General features: G+C 41.2%; 1 protein-coding gene across 4 annotated transcripts in view; it reads left to right on the top strand.

The window, feature by feature from the left end:
* The window catches only part of LOC113587019 (transmembrane protein 132C), a 166374-nt gene that overhangs the window by 111182 nt on the left and 42117 nt on the right, over nt 1-13075 (top strand). For all 4 annotated transcript variants that reach the window (XM_081714873.1, XM_081714871.1, XM_081714872.1 and 1 more), the window contains one exon: nt 9679-9862. In XM_081714873.1, the coding sequence (XP_081570999.1) occupies nt 9679-9862 (184 nt within the window). The remainder of the gene's footprint in view (nt 1-9678; nt 9863-13075) is intronic.

Here is a 13075-nt window from a genome sequence, read left to right as displayed (position 1 = left end):
CAATACAGTAGGTTAGAATTAAACACACCAATGAACTAGAACACTGTAGAATACAGGGATGAATGCTGATACCTAGAAGTGCAAAATACATAAGGTCTATCTTAAACAATGATAAGTGCTATAAACAATAATCATCACACACTACAACCCCCCCCCCACACACACATATGGCTGAAAGCTGTAAACCCTGTAACTGTTCCTGTGTGATTACTGATTCTAAGCATGGCGTGGCTGAGATGAGTGTTTACCCTGTAAGTGTACCTGCTCTGAATGCTTGGCTTTCTGTCTCAGTGAGAAATCTCTCTTTTCTGCAGATGCGCGCAGCATGACGTTTCAGAGCTATGTATGTCACAGGGGGTTGGGTGGGTGGGTGGGGTCATTGACATGTCCATCACTCTGCGTTGTTTGAGTTGACTATTCCGGACTCAGATGACCTGGTTTCCATGGCGATGATTGGCAGGTTGCATCCAGGGGCAGAGAGTAGGTGCTTTTGGGGCATGATGGCAGGGAGGCATCAGTAGTTTAGCTGACAAGGCAGGTCAGCAAAGCAGTGTTTGTATGTGTGTGTGTGTGTGTGTGTGTGTGTGTGTGTGTGTGTGCTTGTGTGTGTTTGTGAGTGTGTGCATGCGCATGTATCTGAGACAGCTCTGTGTGTGTGTGTGTGGTGTGTGTGTGTGTGTGTGTGTTAGAGTGAGTGTAGGCGCTGAGTTATGTGTGTATATGTGTGACAGCTCTGTGTGTGTGTTGCGTGTGTGTGTGTGTTAGAGTGAGCGCTGAGTTATGTGTGTATGTGTGTGACAGCTATGACTGCCACTTCATACTCCACTGCACATGAGTCGTCTTTGGGCCAGTGCACTGCATGGCTGTCGGGTGTTACAGCTACCTGTGTGTTGGGCCGTGTGTGTGTGTGTGTGTGTGTGTGTGTGAGAGAGTGACACGTGTGTGTGTGTGTGTGTGTGTGTGAGAGAGTGACACGTGTGTGTGTGTGTGTGCACATTTGTATGTGTTTCTCTGTGTGTGTGTGTGTGTGTGTGTGACACACACACATTTACCTGCTGTTCACTCTGATATCACTCTACAAATTGAGTGTAACACTTACATAATACCCCCTCCTGAAAGACCTTTCTAGATGGAGTGCTACTCTTAAATCCTTCCCCTCCCTGACCTGCTTCTCATGAAAGTTTGAAACGGTATCCTGGCAGTCACAGCTGATTGGCAGCTAAGATGATGACATCATTTAAGACTCTAGTATGAAATGTGTTTGGAAATAATTATTTTTAAAAAGCTTCACTGTGATAGCTTCTTTCAATTATTACCTAGCAATCACATCTAATACTGGTGATGAGGTATTACACAATCTGAAGTTTTTACGTATCGAGTTGGTTGTTTAGTTTTCATCCAGCCTCCTTCATATAGATGTTGAGTTTTTTGACAACATGACAGCAACAGATAAGCAGGTACTAACTTTATAATTTCTAATTAACTATTTTAAAATTATGAATACATTTATTTATAATTATACCTTTCAGACAAAAATGCAGCTGGAAGTACTTCACAAAACCAGAAAAAATGGCACAAACATAAAGCAACATAAATGTAGCTGTAGCACATGAGCTCACACAGATGAGTAAAAGTGGGAGTGAGTGAGTGAGTTGGAGTTCATGATCTCTCTTTGTCCAGATGGTGGGGTGGGAGTGTTATAGACACACAGAGAATAAATCCATTTAATTATCAAGTTTAACATTTAACATACAGGCAACCATAGTCATAAGAGCACACACACACACCACACACACATGTATATACACACACGCATATACACACACACGCATACGCACACAGCCTCTCTCAGTGGACCAGTTGCAACCTTAGTCCCTGTTGGATCCTGTCTACACACATCTTACACACTACACACCACTTTACACACTACACACATCTTACACAGTACACACACGTTACACACTGCACACACCATACAAACTACACAAATCTTACATACTACACACATCTTACACCTTACACACTACACATATTATACACATCTTAAAACAGCACATTATTACACATTACACACTACTAGAGATGTGCAAATAGTGTTTGTACTTGTATTTGTATTTGTTGAGGCAGCAATATGATTTGAATGTGAATAAACGTGAAGCAGGTGCAACACTCAGGGTCCTCGCCAGGGGTTTGAGAAACAGCGAAGGCTCAGAGCTCCACAGATAATTACACACAAGCACATATGAACATCACATGCATTGAAGGAGACCTGTTACTCTTTACAAGAAACAGTTTTTATTTCCATGCAGTTCTGGACTCCTTGTTTTCTATGGGGAAGTTAGACCCCTAATCACTGTGTCTATAGTTCTCTATCAGATGTGGAGGGGGGAAGGTGTAGAGATTTCAGATTTTTATCAATTAATTAATGAATGAAGTAATAATTCTAAGAACATTATCTAGAATAAATACATAAGTCTATGGTATGAAGTATGAATTATCTAAGATTATTTTAAATCCAAAAATAAAAGAAAAAACTTGAGAGTAACAATTACATATATATGCAATTACAATCTATCATCATTATATACCTATATTCATATATATGCAATTACAATCTATCATCATTATATACCTATATTCATATATATGCAATTACAATCTAACATCATTATATACCTATATTCATATATATGCAATTACAATCTAACATCATTATATACCTATATTCATATATATGCAATTACAATCTATCATCATTATATACCTATATTCATATATATGCAATTACAATCTAACATCATTATATACCTATATTCATATATATGCAATTACAATCTATCATCATTATATACCTATATTCATATATATGCAATTACAATCTATCATCATTATATACCTATATTCATATATATGCAATTACAATCTATCATCATTATATACCTATATTCATATATATGCAATTACAATCTATCATCATTATATACCTATATTCATATATATGCAATTACAATCTATCATCATTATATACCTATATTCATATATATGCAATTACAATCTATCATCATTATATACCTATATTCATATATATGCAATTACAATCTAACATCATTATATACCTATATTCATATATATGCAATTACAATCTAACATCATTATATACCTATATTCATATATATGCAATTACAATCTAACATCATTATATACCTATATTCATATATATGCAATTACAATCTAACATCATTATATACCTATATTCATATATATGCAATTACAATCTAACATCATTATATACCTATATTCATATATATGCAAATATCTCAGTCCTTGTCACGTGCAGATGCAATTTGAAACAAATCACCCAAAAGGTAGACTTGTAATGCCAACAATCGCGGCTAAGTTCTACAACAGCGGCTAATTTCCAGGGTGAACAGGTGAACGATAGTTATATTAAATATAAACTTAATATTACATCATACTTTACATTACAACCCTTTGCATTACACATACTATTACAAACCAAACAATTTTACATTACATCCAGTTTTATATTACATCTACATTATGTTACTCTGACATTTACACAACACACACATTTGCACACAACTGCACATTAAACAAACTTTTACAGTGCATTCACTTTCACCTCACACACACACACACACACACAAACACATACATACATTTACATTAACCCTTTTATTGCTGATGTTCCTTCACTTGGTCTTAAGACTGTAACTTTAAAACTCAGTTTACCCAATACCCCACACAAGACTGAGCAGGGTGACTGTCTCAGGGTGGCTGTCTCAGGGTGGCTCTCTCAGGGTGGCTGTCTCAGACAGTCTCTGCTCCTGTCATAGCTACACGTGCTACACCTGCTACACCTGACCCAGCACCAGGTGAAGGGCTGCTGAAACTTAAATATTGTCCTTCCTTAACCAAGCACTCTGGAACACACGTAGCACATAACACAGGACTTGTGTTTACAGAACCACATAAGACAGGACTTGTGCTTCCATAATCTAAAAGTGCCAGTGATTACATGTAGTACAATACTGTTCTGTTCAGTTCATTTCTGTTCTGTTCTACAACTCACTGTAGGCTGAAGATTGGTAGTCTTTTATTGGTGCTATTTGCTGTAATTATCTGTGAGTAATATCATGTTTTGTTATGTAAGTAAAATAACAGTTAAATATATCACTTGTGTTAGATGTAAAGTGCATTTCTGTAGTAGTGTCACACATGCAGGGCCTTTGTTTGAAATGAAATATCTTAGTACACAGCATGTGTTGTAGTGTAACAGTGTGCCATAGATTAAGTGTGCTGTAGTTTAAGTGTGATGTAGTTTAGATGTGCCATAGTTTAAGTGTTTTGTAGTTTAGGTGTGCTGTAGTTTAACAGTGTTATGTAGTTTAGGTGTGCCATAGTTTAACAGTGTTATGTAGTTTAGGTGTGCTGTAGTTTAACAGTGTTATGTAGTTTAGGTGTGCCATAGTTTAAGTGTTTTGTAGTTTAGGTGTTCTGTAGTTTAACAGTGTTATGTAGTTTAGGTGTGCTGTAGTTTAAGAGGCGGTGTTAGAAGAGCATGTTGACATAAATGCTGAAAAGGAGATTCAGAGGGTCACAGCATGGAGCAAAGAGCAGAGAGATATAAACAAGAGAACAAAGAAAACAAGGGGGAGGGAGAGAGAGGGGAGCAGAAATTCACAGGGAAAGTGAGACAGAGTGATACAGTGAGTTGTTGCTGTGCTTTGAACTATCTCAGCTGCTACGGATCCTCCCATCCCTGACCCTGCCCCCTTACATGGCTCCTCCCATCCCTGACCACTCCCCATGTTGTGGCTCCTCCCATCCCTGACCCCCTGACCCCTCTAGAGAAGACTCTCGGCCTGCCTGGCTGCTGTTCTATGGTTTCTGTGCCAAATGTGCTTCACACACAAACACACACATACACACAAATGCTGAACCCAGACTAGCAAATTTAGGAACATTGAATAAATCTGTTTATTTTGTTCTTTGTTTATTTGCGCCTGTAGTGACTGTTGTCACCCACAGGAGGATGGATACCCCCTCCCCCTCCTCTGAGTCTCGGTTCCTCTCCAGGTTTCTTCCTCGTGTTCCAGGGAGTTTTTCCTCACCACTGTCACCCTTGTCTTGCTCACTGGGGGCTTGGACTCGGAGATTTGTAAAGCTGCTTTGTGTCAACATCTGTTGTAAATTCGCTATACTTGACAATATAAGTAAATACATTTGAGAGAGATAGAGAGAGTCAGAGAGAAAGACAAAGAGAGAGACAGATGTTGTGTAGTGGACAGAGGAGGTGAACAGGGACACACAAAAGGCATGTGTGTGTGTGTGTGTCTTTGTGTGCGTGTGTGCAGTTGTATGTATGTGACATTTCAGCCTCTGTTCTGGGCTAACCAGTCTGAAAGGCCTTTCACACACATGGACATACACACACACACACACACACACACACACACACACACACACACACACACACACGCTCTCACTGTGTGGTGTGTGTGATATCTATAGTTTCCCACATCACACTACCAGCAAGCTCCAGCCGCCTGTCACTGCCGTTTCCGTCTGACCAGAACATCATGACAATGACCACACACACACACACACACACACACAAACACAGATATACTCTCTCACACACACAAACAGACAGACACACACACACACACACACACACACACCCTTCCTCCTCTTTGTCTATTTCCTGCCTGATGTCCAGTGATCAGTAGTGAGTGTAGGAGTCCATCGTCACTCTTTTAACTTTTATCCATCCTCAGTGTAAGCAGTGTCTGTCACTCTGTCTCCTTGTCCTCTTCATGGTCTCTCTGTCACTGGTTCTGTGCTGTCTCTCTGCTGAACTGTTCTTGGTTCTCGGCTGTACCATAATCAGGTCAGTGCCGTGGTTATATTTAGCCAAAGCAGGGCGCTGTGCTGTAGATTGACTTTAGAACCAATGACTGCTGATGCCGGAGGTGGTTTCTAAATGAATAACCCACCCAGCCCCGCCCCCCTCTGTGTGTGTGCATGCCTGTATGTGTGTGTGCATGTGTGCATGTGCATGCGTGCATTTGTGTGTGCGTGTGCGTGTGTGTGTGTGTGTGTGTATATATGTGTGTGTGTATATATATATAATGTGTGCGTGTGTGTGTGTGTGTGTGTGTGTGTATATATATATATATATATATATATATATATATACATATATATATATATATATATATATATATATATATACACACACACACACACACACACACACATTATATATATATACACACACACATATATACACACACACACACACACACATTATATATATATACACACATATATATATATATAATGTGTGTGTGTGTGAGTGATGGAGAGCACCTGTCGGCTTTCTCTCGTCTTTGACATGGTGTAAATCCTGCTCGTGTTTATTCCTCCCTGCCATCGACTCCCATCAGTGATGGTGAATTAATTCAGCTGAAAAGGAGGAACTTCCCTCCGCCCAGGACACGTGCTGGGGCATCGACCTCTCCCCTTAATTTATAATCTCACAGAGAGACAGAAAGAACGAGGGAAGAAGAGAGAGAGAATAAAAACCCACGGCAGTAAATACTGATTGCAGATTGGAATCTATCCTCTTCCTTTCTCTTTGGTTGCTCAGACATTTGTCTAAAGTATCAATACTTCTCTCTCTCTCTCTCTGTGGGTGTGAGTGTGAGTGTGTGTGTGTGTGAGAGTGTGGGTGTGTATGAGAATGTGTGTGTGAAAGTGTGTGGGTGTCTGTAGAACACTCATTCAAGCTGTGTGTGTTTATGGATTCCTAATGTCTGTTGTGTGTGGGTTAGGGTTAGGGTTAGGATTAGGGTTAGGGCTAAGGTTAAGGGCTAGGGTTAAGGGTTAGGGTTAGGTTTAGGGTTAGAGTTAGGGTTAAGGGTTAAGGGTTAGGTTAGTGTTAGGGTTTAGAGTTAGGGATAAGCTTTAAGTTATGGTTAGGGTGAAGGGTTAACGTTAGGATTGGGTGAAGTGTTAAGCATTAAGTGTTAGGTTCTACTATAATGTGAAATTGTATTGTCAGCTTTATCAAATTAAATATAAACATAAGATTGATTTGTCTTACTAAGCTTTTACTTTCTATGTGAATAGATAGTCTATGTTAACATAGACTTGTGTGTAGGAGTGTATTTTTGTGTTTGTGTGTTTAAGTGTGTAGGAGTGTGTGTGTGTGTATGTGTGTGTGTGTGTGTGTGTGTGTGTGTGTGTGTGTGTGTGTGTGTGTGTGTGTGTGTGTGTGTGTGTGTGTGTGTGTGCCCGTGTCTAGGAGTGTGTGTTTGGTGTTTTAGTGTCTGCAATACCAAGCTGCAGTATAATTATACATCATTATAGAGTTAGAGCTTCTATCACTGCATATATGTCTCTCTCATTCTATCCCCACACACACATACACACACATGAACTGTAATTCCTAAAGTTCTGATGTCTGTCTCACTGCTGTTATTAGTTTAGTTTTATTATAACTGACTGTAAAAAGGGTTTAATTGGGAAGTTTTATATTGCTTTTAGCTTCCACTCCAAACCTCTTAATTTTTACACTTATGACATAAACTTAAAGCTAAATGGCTGGAAGAAACAGATACACATATGTGTTCACTACAGATACACGTGTGTGTTCACTACAGATACACGTGTGTGTTCACTACAGAGAAAAACCTCCAGCAACACTGCAGTCCCTGAACCCCATGGCACAATACATTACACTACAATACACTACACTACAATACACTACACTACACTACAATACACTACATTACATTACACTACACTACACTACAATACACTACATTACATTACACTACACTAAACTATCATTACACTACATTACACTGCACTACACTACATTACACTACATAACTACATTACACTACACTACATTACACTGCACTACACTACATTACACTACACTTCACTACACTACACTACAATACACTACATTACATTACACTACACTACACTATCATTACACTACATTACACTACACTACATTACACTACACTACAATACACTACACTACACTACACCAAACTACAATACATTACACTTTACTACACTACACTACATTACACTACTCTACACTGCACTACATTACACTACACTACATTACACTACTCTACACTGCACTACATTACACTACACTACACCACATTACATTACACTACATTACACTACACTGCATTACACTACACTACACTACTTTACATTACACTACACTACACCACACTAGACTACACTGTCATTACACTACATTACACTACACTACATTACATTACACTACACCACACTACAATACATTACACTACACTACACTGCACTACTTTACACTACAGTACACTGCACTGCATTACACTACAATACACTACACTGCACTACTTTACACTACAGTACACTACACCACATTACACTACACTACACTACACCACACTACATTACACTACACTACACCACATTACACTACACTACACTACACTACACTACACTACACTACATTGCACTACACTACACTACATTAACTAATCTGTAAAAAGTCTCTCTGATTGCATTGTCATCACTGCTGAAGGAGGTCATAGTTCACCTGTGCTCACCTAACACCAAATGTCACACCAAACCACAATTGACTGTAGTATACAACCTCTCTGTATGTGTGTGTGTGTGTGTGTGTGTGTGTGTGCACTATTGTAGTGATTAGCATTAAGGGGTGCTCTCTGCATCTGTGTAACGCACTCACCCTGCCTGAACTGTTCGTTCAGCTTGGCCCTTGTGAGCTGCCCTTAAGTGGCTTGGAGGTTATCTCAGCCCTCGGGTCTCAGGTGTATGTTCCTCCCTGGTTGGCGTTTCCATGTTCTCCCCATGTCTGGTGTCCTCCCGCAGGTTAGGTCAAATTGGCTACACTAAAAAATTGTCCTGGTGTGAGTGAGTGTGTGTGAATGTCTGTATGTCTGCATGCCCAATGGTGGAGAGTGCTCTATCCTGGGTGGTGTCCTCTCTCCCAGTGGTGGACGCTGCTCAGTCCTCCAGGGGTCTGTGGTTTCTGGTTGAGGTTATGCTGTGTGTTGATTGGATGTATAGGCTGTGTGTTGATTATAAAACATTATTGGGTTCTGAGACAGATGCTATATAATTCCAACAGAATTTAATGTTACACCACACTGAATCAGGCCTGATACACAAACATCTTGAAACTAGTTAATGCAAGACAAGCCACATAGTATCAAACCCTAACCCTATCACACAGTAACAAACACAACATTTGTAAATAATCAATTAATCTGCTCATATAACTGAAATCACATACCAACTAACCAGTTTCACATGTGCTTCTGGTTTTAGTGAAATGGACTCAAAGACAACCAGTCAGGGAGCTCAGACCTTCTACCAGGAGGTGCTGGCACATTCTCAGCCTGCTACACCCTGAAGAGGGTCACTGTTATTTGTCCACCTCCTGTGTTAGTTTAATCTAAATTCTGGGGTTCTTCTGCACATCTTAATGGTGTCGTAACTCATCCGTGATTCTTTACCAGCTCGCTCCTCTTACTGTGTCTTTGTCTCTGCCTTGCTAGTATTCTCTTTTTCTCTCGCCTCTAACCTCCCTCTCGCCACTCTTCTGTTCAGGTTGGAAGGGTCCTTTTATGAGGTGATGTGGGTGGACTTAGAAGTTGACAACTTCATCACCCTGCAGGCTTCTCAGGCTGTACGCTGGCGTCTGGAGTACCCGGCCACGGGAGAGACAGCTGAGGCTGTCACCATCATCTACATCAGCCAGAGGGACGTCCTGGGCCTCGTGCCACTCGCTGAGGTGAGCCACCCCTCTGCTCACACAGCTGTGCATCTGCCGGGATGCACAAGTCTGTAAATTCACTAGAATCACATGCGCCACACAAAATACTTAAAAAATAAGTGCCTTATAGGACTAGCATACACATTTCATACTAACATCATGGTAGATCTTTAACATATTTACACATAGTACATCATAGTAAAAACATACATATGACATATAAGGTCTATCTGTATGTCAAATATGGGTGTGATGTATAAAGTATATGTTATTATATATGAAAATGGCCATAGTCATGCATGTTATTATAGTGGTAGCTCTGTGGTTAAGGTACTTCACTAGTAATTGGAAGGTTGCTGGTTCAAGTCCCACCACTGCGAAGTTGCCACTGTTGGTCCCCTGAGCAAGACCCTTAACCCTCAATTACTCCAGTTGTACTCAGTCATAATTGAAAGTCACTTTGGATAAAAGTGTCAGCTAAATATCTTAAATTATCATGAAAATCATATGTCTTTTATAATAACCAATGCATATAGAATCTTGATCATATACCTACACCAGCTACTATTAGGTTCACCTGTTCAACTGCTCATTAATGCAACTATCTGATCAGCCAATCACATGGCAGCAGCTCAGTCCATGTAGACATGGTCAAGACGACCTGCTGAAGTTCAAACCAACACTAGAATGGGCATGAAAGATGATTTAAGTGACTGAACGTGGCACAGCTGTTGGTTCTAGACAGGCTGGGCTGAGTGTTTTAGAAACTGCTGATCTACTGGGATTTTACACACAATCATCTCTAGAGTTAATAGAGAATGGTCCAAAAAAGAAGAAAATATCCACTGGCAGTTCTCTGGATGAATTATGCCTTGTTGATGCCAGAGGTCAGAGGAGAATGTCCAGACTGGTTTGAGCTGATAGAAAGGCAACAGTAACTCAGATAACCACTCGTTTCAAGCGAGCTATGCAGAAGAGTATCTCTGAATGTACAACACGTCGAACTGGGAGCAGATGGGCAGCAGAAGACCTCACCAGGTGTCATCCCTGTCAGCTAAGAACAGGAAACAGATGTTACAATTCACACAGGCTCACCCAAATTGGATAATAGAAGGCTGGATAAATGTTTACTGATCTGAGGAGTCTTGGTTTCTGCTGTGACATTTGTATGGTATGGTGAGAAGTTGGCATAAACAACATGATGGATCTATTCTGCCTTGTTTAGTCTGAAGATAGTGTAATGGTGTGGGGACCCCTTAATCCCAATATAAACTACAGCCTACCTGAGTATAGTTTAAACACCACATTTTACCAGAGTACTGTTTAAACACCACAGCCTACCTGAGTATTGTTGCTGACCATGTTCATCCCTTTATAACTCGTGTACATTTTCTGATGGATACTTCTAGCAGGAAAACACACCATGTCCCAAAGCTCAAATCATCTCAAACTGGTTTCTTAAACACTGTTTGTGTTCAGAAACTGTACACAAACTCCACAGTCACCAGATCTCAGTCCAGTAGAGCATATTTAGGATGGGGTGGAACAGGAGAGTCAAGTCATGGATGTGCAGCAGATGAATCTGCAGCACCTGTGTGATGTCATCATGTCAGTGTGAACGACAATCTCTGAGGAATGTTTCCAGCACCTTGTTGAATCTGCCATGAAGAATTAAGGCAGTTCTGAAGGCAAAGGAAAGTCCTCCTTGTGTCTGATATCACCAAACAGGTGTATTGTGCCAGATGTACACAGTCATATCAGAATACACAGCCATATCAGAATGACCACCCTTGGTTTGGAATGAACTCAGCCCAGGACATCACAGTTGCCAAATGGCAGGGTTTGGTTCACATTTAAATAAGTAACCACACCAGTGAGTTGTACAAGTAAGTGAACACACCAGTGAGTTGTAACCATGAGATGTTCTAGAGCTGCTGTAGCGAAGGCATACTGAGTATGGACTTCTCACACATGGTCTCCTAACAGCATACCAGTGGTGCCCCACGGGCCGCTGGAGCAATGGACACGTCACAGTGGATCAGTTACCCTCTGTAATGAACCCTGGAGCAACCAGGAAAGTGGCAGGGATCGCCACGGAGCAAACACTGTTACGTCTGGTTAAGGTGTCAGTGTTAATCAAGGTTCATCATCAACATCACCCCCAGTTTGCATGGGACTACTGTAATTGGACACTGGAGGATTGGAAAAATGCTGCCTTCTCCGATGAATGGACAGATGGTGATGTATACACCGCCAAACGTATGATAACTGCCTCCAAGAGACAAGTGTGGGCCAAACGCAGGGTGGTGGTGACTGGGTACCAAACACAGCCTGGTGGTGGCTGGGTACCAAACACAGGGTGCTGGTGGCAGGGTACCAAACACAGGGTGCTGGTGGCAGGGTACACGTCTGGGGGTTTTCCTGAAATGATCCTGGACCACTAATACCTCTCTGTGAGTCTCGGAGTGCCAGCAGGTACTTGGCAATCCTAGCAGATCATGTGCACCTGTACATGTTGATGTTCTACCCCGATGGTACCCATCAACAGAATAACAGCCCACCTCACCACACAAGGGTGGCACATGAGTGGTTTCAGGAGCAAGACAGTAACTGTGGTATCCTTCGCTGACCTGCTAACTGACCTGCGCTCAATGTAGTGAAGCACATCTGGGAACACCTGGATCACCAGGTTCACTATGCTGACCCACAACCGCACGATCTGAGGGACCTCAGTGCTCTGCTGCAGTCAGAATGGACAAGAGTGCCTCCAGATACCTTCCGTCAGCTAATACAGTCAATCCCACGACATCTTACCAGTGCCATCTGAACCAAGCGTTGCTATTCCCACTATTAGGTAGGTGGTCATGATGTTCTGATCTGATTGTGTATGTGTAAGATGTAAAGGCTTGTACTGATAAACACTTCTGGGATGTATCAGTAAAGCATACAGGTGGTTGCCAAGCACCCAGGGAGCTGGAGATTAAGGCATCGTCAGTTCTCCCAGTCTGCTCTGTCCCTGTAGAGGAGTTAGGAGGTGGAGAAGAAAAGTCTGACTATTGTGAGTCTGATTATTCTGAAAATGATTTTATATGGAGATATAAAATGCAGTTTATGTGGTGTCAGCCCACTTTCAAACTTGCATAAACGAGGTGATGGTAGACAGTGGAATGAAATACACTGACCAATCAGCAAAGTGCTTTTCACACAGAAAGCAGACCCAGTCAGCGAGAG

Source organism: Electrophorus electricus, chromosome 5, assembly GCF_041902795.1.
Source record: "Electrophorus electricus isolate QZ-2024a chromosome 5, ASM4190279v1, whole genome shotgun sequence".
NCBI lineage: Eukaryota > Metazoa > Chordata > Actinopteri > Gymnotiformes > Gymnotidae > Electrophorus > Electrophorus electricus.
The sequence above is the reverse complement of the archived record's forward strand: the minus strand, read 5'-3'. Positions and strand labels throughout refer to the sequence as shown.